Genomic DNA, 10,645 nt, shown 5'->3' on the forward strand with positions numbered 1-10,645 from the left:
GAATCAGACTGAATCATTTAATCAACTTCAATTCCTCCTCAGGTGTCTACCCAGAAGACCATTACTTTTTTAAAAAGAGAATCAATTCTACAGCTTCAATATTAGAATAAAAGTGAAAACAAATGTTACATTGCTCCTGGGAGAGAGCCTTCTGTCTTGGTATCCTATGTCCCACTTTAAGTACCTGTGCAATGTGTGAGAGAAAATGTGCCAACAATTTTTCTTGAGACAATGCTGTGTAGTTGCAGCTTATCCACGTTAATTGCCAGTGGGGCAATGTGTGTAAAGAGCTGTACCACTCCTCTTCTGTCCCAAGTTGTGACTTGGATCAATCAGACTTACTTCAAATGAGGTATCTGTTTATACCCTAAGACTAGAGTTGGGACCTGTTAAATAAATATGGGAGCAGGCTTTATACCAAAAGGTCCAGACCTGCACCACTCATGGGAAAGCACTACTGGGCAAAAGATCAACTGCATGCCTAACAGCTAAAATCCAGTATCTTGCTCAATATAATTGTTATAAACTGATACTTCACGACACAGGAGAGCTTGGCATGTCAGCTTTGTATGAAGTTTTCAGTTCTAGCAGACTCTCTAATGATGGTTCAAGCCATTGTGCCTGAAGTAGTCCAAGCCAGGGTGTAAATTAGGCTCAGAAGCGTCCAAGGGTGGGTTTTACAAAAGTCCCCTGAGTGACTTTAGGATGTACATAAGCCCCAGGGATTTTTTAGCTGTGATTTACACACTCTCAGGTCAATGGGGTACTTCTGAAAGTCCCATCCCACACAGCTACCAAGTGAAGACACATTTGTGTTCATTATAGATCCCAGTGCCATCTCAAGAGGGACACTGTTCCTTTCACAACATCAACTGTCATCAAGCGGACACAGTGAAATTCCAGCCAGGTTTCTCTTCATGAAATCCAGTGTTAAATTTTATTTAGATACTTTCAGTTTGCTGAAAAGAGAAGGATATTTAAAAAACCCTAAAAACTGAAATGTTTTATTACATGCTAATTTTATCATAATCAGTGCTGGGGGAGAGAATGTCTCTCCACTTATTCTATAATCATACATACGAATAATAATATTTGTCCTGAAATTCCTACCGTCCTTTGACACATGCTGTGGTTTGAGAGCCTCTTTTTGTGGCCTTGTGTTATTAAGATGTGATGCACTTACATGATGTGTTTAACAGGAACAACATAAACATCTTTTAAGTTGGAAAGATGAGTGTGCAAAGGCTTTTAACCAAGAGGAGGATTTTAACACTGACTCTTGAAAAGGCTCCCATTTGAGATTTAGCAATGAACTTATATTTCTAGTTCTTTCCAAAGATCCTTATGAGCCTCTAAACAAGATGCTTTATCAAATTAATTTTGGCAGTTTGGCAAATTAATGTTTTCCCATTCTCACCATAATTGGAACAGGCATGTTGAAATGATGCAATATTTTAAAAAATGATCAGATCTTCACTGGTTTGTAGAACTGCAGAATCAAGCATACAGGCAATTTCCACCTGCTGGCCAATACCTTCCAAGAAATCTAGAAATCTGCTCTTTCTTTGCGTGTGAGAAAATAAATAGTGCATTTTGATTTTACCACCTATTACATAAGATAACAGGAAGATCTTCTGAATTCATAAAGTATGAGTATGAGGTACAGCAAAATTTCCCATAGTCAAAGTGTGGTCTACAGACATCTGTATCTTGTTGGGTTCCAACAGCCATCTTAATTGTCCTCCATCTTTCAGGGCAAGTGATCAGCTATCCTGCAAGCAAAGAAAAAACCCCCCAAATGAGGGCTTTTTATATCCAGTCAAGCTCAGTGAGTCATTAAAACCAGCAGAACTCTGAGGTGCAGTCTTTTTTATTGTTCCTAATAGTAACCAAGACAACACTCTAATTTTGCTTACACTACCATCCATTAAGTTCTAATCCTACCAAATCCAAAGAGTGATTCTGCATTAGGATAGTACTGCAGGGCAGATAGCCAAGAGGCTGTTCCACTTTACTGTTTTAGAAAGGAAAATACCCACTGAAAGTGAGACACATTTTTTTCAAGAACATGTGTTAGGGAAAGACACTAAACTCGTTGCTAAAGTTAAAGTAAATAACGATCAGGCAGAGAAGTCTGGGTTTGTAGAAGATAGATGCAGCTATTAACAGCTTAGCATTTTCAAACATAATTTTGTTCAACAAGTGATAGTGGAAATGTATGTAAATGTTTTGAAAGAAGATAAAGCAAGTGTATGTCCACCGTGAACTGTAGAAAACTTTACAAAGATCTGCTCCTATTCTGCTACCCACCTCAGATTCCTGTCTTTCCTGCAGTGCTTCTATTCCGTTCTGGTCCAGTGCATGTTCTCGTGTCTCTACTTCAACATCTGTACTAGCCTGTCCATTGGGCTTTTCATTCTCCCATTTTGCAAAACCTTTGTTCTTTCCAGCTTTGCTGTGGAACTTGGACTTCATTTTAGGGAAGGTATGGGACCCTGAGTCACTCCAGCCAGGCTCATGCCACAGTGGGTCTGTCTGGGTTGCTTGACTGGTGGTGGCCCGCTGCAGACGGACAGAAATCTTCCGAGAGGAGCCAGTCACTAGGGTTATGGCTCTTCCATCCAGGTCCTGATGTCCTGAAGCAACGCTGGGAAACTCAAATACTTCATCTTGTACTAGAAGAGAGAGATAGGAGTAATTTATTTGCAATATGCCACTTCAGTATCTTCTATGAGCTGAGACTTTTTCAAGGGGAACTCCTACATCTCATTCCAACTCTTCATAGTCTATTCGACTTCTGGAGTTAGATTCTGCAATCCTTCCTCATGCTGAGTAACACTTTATTTTCTGACTGGGAGAGGGTTAGTTTTTGACTAAGCTGCTCCCCTCCATGCGAAAGTGTGACATGATCAGGCCCTTCTCGAGTGAAATGGAGAAGGCAGGGTTCTGGGAGGGGGTCAGGATGGGATGTCACTTCGGAGCGGGAAGGCATAGAGGAGTTCTGGTTGACTTAGCCAACATTTTCCTTGGAGCATGTGGGACTGGTGGTTCTGCCTACCATGATTGGAAAGTATGGCTCTTGGCCCTGGGCCAGCTCCAAATTGCAGTAGATGCTAGACAGGCAGTACCTGTATACCATTTGGCTCACAGTATCATTTAGAGACTGCTACTGGCCTCCTTGCATGTGCATGGGAAGGCAAAGGATGGGATAAGGCTGAGGAGGTGTCCTGCCTTCCTCAACTCTTGGCAACACAGGTTATCTGGCCCAAGAAGGGCTGAAATTTTGCTGCATCCCTTGTTATTCATTAGGGTGCTTGGAGCCTCAAACAGGCGCATCACTGTATCATTTAACTCTAAAAATAAGTAAATAAATGCTGCACCCTTTCAAATGGTGACAGGCTTATTGGAGCAGAGCTTGTGGAGACCAACTCTACTCACAATGCAGCCTAGTCCCTTGAGTGAGGGGCATATTCATCAAAGGTATTGCTGTAGCTGCAAACTGCTGGAGGCTGTTCTGAGGAATTGTCAGAGTCCCTTCAGACGTGCAAGAAGCTGCTCATCGTATTTAGATTAACTTAGAGGTCAGGCTGTTTGGACATTTAGAACTTGTTTACAGTGTATTGGAGACTCCTGAGCACAATGGAGGGATGGGGTGGGGCAGGGACTCAAGTACTTCTATATTTGCAGGCTCCAAACCCTGGTAGTGAGGCTAGCTGGTCTCTAGTGGACCTAACAGCAGCCATTTGGGACAAGGGTAGGGCTGCCTCATTGGTGAGCTTCTGTGTTTGGAGCGTGCTTATAGATTCAAGTGGGTTGTCTCTACCTGAGCAGTGGTAGAGACAACCCGGTGTACAGACAAGCCCCTGCATGTCAGCATCTATTCCAAATGAGCATAATGCAACAATAAAGGGGTATTTTTTACCTGGATGCAGAGAGGGACTGCTAGGCAAAGACCCGTGGTTACTGCCCATGGAGGTTCCTCTGGAAAATTTCCTGCAGGCGAGCACAAGCAGGTCCCTGCACTGCTTATGGCAGTTGGCACCACAGTCTGTAAGAGATTACCGAAACATGGCGTGTTATCTGGAGCCACCTGATAATGCCAAAGCTCTGTGAATGAGCTGACATGGGCAGAAAAGAGTTTGATGGGGTTAGGAAGTGAGGATAGTTTGTGAGCTATGACAGGCACAGTTTCCATGGCAGCTGACCACCAGCAGAACTCAGCAGGAAAAGAAAATCAGTCAAAATAATAAATTTTTAGTGGCATCAGAAAGTCTTACTGAGGCAAGAGGCCAAGTCTGTAGCTACTGGGTTACACATGGATCCAAGTATTAATCTATGCTGCGCAGGTCACTGTTTTCAAGGACTGTACACCACCGGGCCAGTCTCCAAAAGTGGATAGTTGGGGTCTGTGGCTTGGAGTGTCACAGTGGGCATTTTAGGGAGCTTTCACTGATCATGTAAGTGAGGCCAGCTTCGAGATATTGCTCTTTTTATACTCTGAGCCTGGCCAGGAGCCAGTAAAAGTATTTTTACATTGTGAACACTTCTGGGACTGCAGCTGCACATACCCAAGCTAGGCTTAACCTGGACGTGGAGGTCAGCGTGGCCTGCAAAACACTCACATGGCTGTGCTGAGCTCCATGCTGCTGTGCCTACACTATAAGTGGAGGCTAGCTCTGGTGTATCCATGATCTGCATGCATAATACTGGTTGCAGCGGAGGCAATGCCTCCAAAAGAAGCTAATTAAAGGTTGGTGTTTTCATAGGAGCCCAAAGAAGATCCCATCTTCCACTCTCTTATGCTCCACTGAAAATCTCAGCCTTCTCTACTGTGCATCTTTAACAACATATTTTCTGCCATAAAAGAAACATTGCTGGAGATCACTTGTTTGGCTCACTGTCCAAGTACAGTTCTGTTTGGAGAGGTGACTCTGAAGATGTCATTATAGAGCTCTATGTATTTTCCAGTGTGGTGGCTTCCAAATCCAATCCGTTCATTTAATTAATACAAAAGTAAGTGCCTTCCTCTCTTGCAGTTATTTTCCCTAAATAGGTAAAATGAAGTGACAGGTCCTGTGTGGAGGTGGTTAATGTTCCCCAATGCCCATTAAGCAGAAGGCCTTTAGCTTGGGAGTTGAGGTAAAACAGACTTAGGCAGGCAACTCCTCATGCTGGCACCCAGTCAAAAACTTATAAATGGAAAGAAAACACTTGCTCCAAGCTTGGAATAAGAGGTGGAAAACCAACTCTCTTCCTAACAGATTATGGACCAGCAGGTGCCTGCATGGGATGGATGGTTTTTATAACTGCTGCTCAGGAGACTCAGTTTGGGATCTGAGAACAAAGCTGAAAACTCTCATGGGTATGACCCATCACCTGCAAAGTTGGCCCTGCAAAGGATCACATTTCACCTTAACTGTGTCTCAGCCAAACTAATGTTACAGGGGACGATGCAAGAACAAGAGGGAGTTCAGCTTCATTTTCAGTTCCTAAACTGATTTGCAGGACAGCAGTTGCAACACCTCCCCAGATTACTAGTAAAAGGGGCAGTTTGTAGTTTATCCTTATAGCACTGCTTTGAGAGTGGTTGGTGCTGGGAGAGAAGAGCTAAAGACTCCTTTCCTTGCATGGCCTAACAATATCCAGATATGCTCAAAATGATGGGACCCCAGGGATTATATAGGCTGTGCCATGGATGCTCCCACATCCTGGGTGGAGCAGAGATTTAGACAGAAGCCTGGTTCCCTTAAACCTGCAGGACAATGGGAATGCAGAATGCTGTAAATTCTTCCTCTTTCCAGTACCTGTAGGAGGCTTTGGAAGACTCTATGGCTCTCTAGAGAAACAGAGCCTGCATAGAGATAGGACCCTATAGCTCCCAAAGTGAGCATGTCAGTGCTGGAAATCAGTAAGATGAAGTAATGGTGGAATGCCACAGTACCATTATTTAGGGCCTCTTACCAAAGAACTGTACTTGCTTGCTGAAGACATTCAGTGCACAGTGTAACACCTACTGGTTTGTGAAAAATAAATGATTCATAGGTTTGAAGGCCAGAAAGGACCATTGTGGTTAGCTCATATGATCCCCTGCTTCACACAGCAGAAATGCTGTACAAACAATTAGGAAAGTAAAATGTCTCAGGAAAGCATTGGCAGGGATATAAGAGCTCTGAGATTTGGGGATTTTTATACGATTTTGTTGGAGGGGAAAGAAGCCTCAACATGAGAGACTGAACCACCTAAGGATGAGGCAGTTTCTTATCAGTGTGGTACGCAGCTCATTCTTGCTGTTGCAGTCACTTTTCAATTTAGGGCCCAAGGGACTGGAGGAAGATAAAGTACCAACAGAGCACATGCACCAGGGAACTCCGAGATACGACCTTGTGGAACCGAAGAACCTCTGGCATTCCTGGCTTTGGCTGCAGAGACTTCATTACTGCCTTTAATAAAGGGAGGCTGCACACATTGTTGACAGTCATGTGCCATACTCCCAGCACCCAGTGACTCAGTAGTGTTGTTGCTAAAAATATGAGCCTTTATTTAGTTGTGGTACAAGATGTAAATGCCAGTGTTCTGTAAACAACATGCAGGTATTATTTCTTTACCTTTGCATTTGTATCCTTGTTTGATTATGCCCCAGAGCTGCAATGAAAGACAAAATAATGTCAAGGAATCAGAAAAGAAAGCCAGAAGGAAAACAAGGTCATAATGAAGGAAGCCCCAATAGCTACAAAAGCACTAACAGGATACAACAGCTCTCAACACCCTTCCTGTTAGGCAGACCTCCCCCACCAGTTGCGATGATCAAACTGGTGCAGCTTCCCTCCCTCATTCCTACCACCTGCAATGGAGCTGGCAGGGGAGAGGGGGCACAGAAGATGGACAAAAGGGATGAAAACCTTCTACCAAGCCAGTTTGAGGAAGCCATCCTCATGATGGCTGCATCCACATGAGACACTGACTGCAGTCATTACTGCATGAACAAGTACTAAATGACTGCACGGTAACTGGAGTTGCTGAGCAGTAGCACTGCCAAACAACTTTTTTCGTGACACTGACTGTGCAGCAGCTTGTGACTACTGCGCACGAGTGTCACATCATGTTTCTTGCCATGCGACACTACTGTGCAGTAGTCATTGGTTACTGTGCAGTTAGTGTCTTGTGTAGATGCAGCCACTGTGACCCCATTGGCTCATGAAACTGTGATCTGTCTATGCATTTCTAACATATCTGTATTCTTGGTACCTGGATGACGTGGCATTGAAGTATGTCTGTGTGAACTAATGTTGGTGTTAAAAATTAGGTCCTCATTTACAATAGCAACCTCAGAAAGCTGTTATTGGGACATTTAAAGAAGGATGTGATGTTCTACATCCAGAAGGTTACAGGAATTTAGGAACTTACAAGCACAGCGCCATTCCAAGAGACAGGAGAGTAGAAAGCCAGAGGCAATTGTCCCAGGCTCTGGTCTGGGGGAACCTCATGTTGCATTCAGTATACATCTTTTGCCCCGAGATCAGCAAACACTGCCCCACCACACCCCAAATTAGGATGCACATATTCAGCGGAGAAGATGATTTTCTGCCTGGGATAGATGCACCCTGCTTTGATTCCTGCACTACAGGGCAGTAGCAATGACGCTGCTATTCAGGTAGCTGAGGGAGTCAATTAACTCCAGATGCAGACCAGTTGCATTTGTTTCAGCAGGATAGCATATTCTCAAGATGCAGCTGCTTCTGGATGTGATATTGTAGTTCCTCTGAGGAGCTATAGGGGGCCAGTGCTGTGATAGTGGTACAACTCCACTGAAACGTGATGTGTCATTTTGACAGACCATGAGATGGGTTTGAAGGGTGGAAAACAACTTGCACTGTGCGGGAGAGAGCATATGTGTGTAAGACTGGTGGCACAGCAAGCAAAGAAACAACAGGTAGGGTGGGAAAGTTAGAGGGTTTAAGAAACACTGAAAAGGGATGGGCAGATATGTGCAAGTTGGGAAATTGTAAAAAGAAGCAAGATGAAGGGAGCAGAAAAGATAGGGAAGGGATCCACAAAGGAACAGGGGTATGAAGCAAAGCATAGCATAGCAAACAAGTTGGAAAGAAGGTTAGTAAAACAACAAAAGAAGGGACAATGGCAGCTGTAAGGGTACATGATTAATTTAGTCCATATCTTTTTCATTATTTCTATACAGAACACACTTGATTTACATGGCTAGGTAGTGACAGTTGTACCTATCTGCATTAATTTGACAATTGACACTAGAACTGATAATGCTACATTATCAGTTTAAGTAACTTTATTAGTCCCTTTTGCCACTCCCTGCTTATGATTCCTCATAAGAGCAGCAGTTTTTCTCTATTAAATTTTGAAATACCATATTTTCTTACATACAATATGCACCAAAATATAATAAGCACCTTGGTTTTGAAAGCCAGAATGAAGTAACAAATATTTTCCCAGATATTATGGCTATGTAGAGCATTGATATGGCCTAATCTTCACCTGAGTCACCCTCCCTTGTCTGCTTAACAAAAGCTGAAATCCTAGCTGCTGCTGAAGACTATCCTTGGGTAGATCTATGATTTTGAAAAGAGCTAGATTCTCCAGGGCTTTGAATTTGGGTGAGAGACTAGGAGCAACTAGCAGACAGCAAAACTGCCTGTTGCCCCCTAACTTGAACTAGTTGTACATTCAGTGGAAGTATATGAATTCACAGATTATGCAGTCAGAAGCGATCATGGTGATCACCTTGCATGACCTCCTCTATGACAGAGGCCATAGGACTTCCCAAAATTAATTCTTGTTTGAGCTACAGTGTAACTTTTAGAAAAAAGATCTTGATTTTAAAATTTCTAACAGTTCCCACTATGTTCATGCAACATAGATTATAACTTTGATCAGTAATGGCCATGTAGAAGTAATTGGCTTACTTGACTAGAAAAACAGACAAGAGACCAGAAGCCTGATACTGCTTATTTCAGTTACGTGTTTTGAGATAAGGAATCCTGCATGCCTTGGGTTATCCTTAGGTTATCTTGATATCTTACCCTATGCATAGATAGTTTGTTTAAGTAAACTTCCTAAATTTCTGTGTGATTTACTATTGTTTTGTTTCTCCAAGGTCCTATTTTTTCATCTCTTTCTCTGTCTTAAGTATAAATACGCTTGTAACCTTAGAAAGTCTGAGAAATCCTTTGAAACAGACAAGTGGGTGATTCCCCTTGCTGTATGGAATTCTCCCTGTGATCACAGTATAGCCTTAAAGAAAGAAAAGCTGGCTCTGTCAGTTCTGATTCAACCACAATGCGAAGTTTGATTTCTTCCACAGCCATATGCCATTAAATTTTAGCTTGACCTTTAACATTAGCTTCCATCTAATATTAGATATTTTACTGTGTAGTGCTGACCCTTAACTGTCATTTCAGTTCAGCCTTATGTATATCAGTGCACATTATTTTGACTTTGAATCACTGCATCCATTCCAAACTATGCCTTACCCTTGGGTGAACAGAATTGAAATGCAGAACTAATGTATGAGTTTTTTTAAATCCAACTTCTTTTGCTCTCACATACAATCAGCCCAATCTATCCCCAGCATAATACCAGCAGATTTAGTGATTTTGCATAAAAGATTAATTTGACCTTTTCTTTATCTACTTTACAACCTCTAATAGATTTTTTCTTAGATGGCATATGAAAAATAAAAAATGTAGTTTAGCAAAATAGTACATTCATCCAGAGCAGGGAAGTGATAAAATTGTTGCACCAAACTCATTATGAAATTGCTTTGAAGTCTCAGGAACTCTCAGGATCAGGCTCCAAGTTGATGTCAACAGAAGGACAAGAAATCAGTCCCCAAATAGCTATAGTGCCCTCTTCACAGCTAGGGACAGACATTACACATAAACTGGTTAAGTGATCAGAAACTGGTTTAAACCTGTAACAGAACAGATGCTCAATTCACATAAACCAGTTTGAGAATGGCTGAAACCGGTTTGAAATAAACCTGATTGAATGTAGTATCAGACTTAACTGATTTGGCTCAGACTGGTTTATGCAATATCTGTTCTCAACCTCTTGTTGGTTTAAGATAAACCAGACACCCCTAGAATCCCAGCATGCTCTCTGGGCTGGGCAAGACTCTCTGCTCCACAGCAGAGCTGACTTCTCCCCTCTGCTCCCTGGCTGGAGCTCCAGAGACTGTGGGCTGCTCCCCACCTCCCCATACCACTCCCTGCTCAGCAGGAATTCCCCTGTCCCCTCTGCCTTGCTGGGGAGTTGTCTGTGTATTAGCTAGCAGACCGCATGCTCGTTACAGTCAGTGCTGAATCAACAGGCAGAATCAACAAGTAGTAGGTAATGTCCCTCTGTTATTTTCTTAACTGGGTGATAAGCACTGATATCAATTCCCTGCTGGGCCAATCACAGCATCCTGTCTGAGACTGGCCACACCTCCCTCAGTTCAGTGCTGTGGGGGCTGCCTGTCCCTTTTTCAGGCTCTGGGGCCTGGGAGCATGGCCACCTCCCCTTGCGGTGTCTGTTCCCTTCTGGGGTCTCTGGCGCGCCAGCTGGAGGAGCTCCAGGCCACAGTCCAGAGACTGCGTGCCATCAGGGACTGCGAGCAGGAGATAGACTCCTACTG

At 43.2% G+C, this 10,645-nt stretch overlaps 1 protein-coding gene across 5 annotated transcripts in view; it reads right to left on the reverse strand.

The window, feature by feature from the left end:
* Positions 1–904: 904 nt before the first annotated feature.
* Positions 905–10,645, reverse strand: part of RASGRP3 (RAS guanyl releasing protein 3) — a 109,577-nt gene continuing 99,836 nt past the window's right edge. For 4 of the 5 annotated variants that reach the window (XM_019549701.1, XM_019549704.1, XM_019549700.1 and 1 more), the window contains 4 exons: positions 6,606–6,642; positions 3,923–4,048; positions 2,311–2,675; positions 905–1,772 (listed from right to left, as the gene is read on the reverse strand). In XM_019549701.1, coding sequence (XP_019405246.1) covers positions 1,764–1,772; positions 2,311–2,675; positions 3,923–4,048; positions 6,606–6,642 — 537 coding nt within the window. In that variant the 3' untranslated portion in view covers positions 905–1,763. The remainder of the gene's footprint in view (positions 1,773–2,310; positions 2,676–3,922; positions 4,049–6,605; positions 6,643–10,645) is intronic. The other variant, XM_019549703.1, reaches the window with a different exon arrangement.

This window comes from Crocodylus porosus, unplaced genomic scaffold, assembly GCF_001723895.1.
Source record: "Crocodylus porosus isolate Cpor-Errol unplaced genomic scaffold, CroPor_comp1, whole genome shotgun sequence".
Lineage (NCBI taxonomy): Eukaryota > Metazoa > Chordata > Crocodylia > Crocodylidae > Crocodylus > Crocodylus porosus.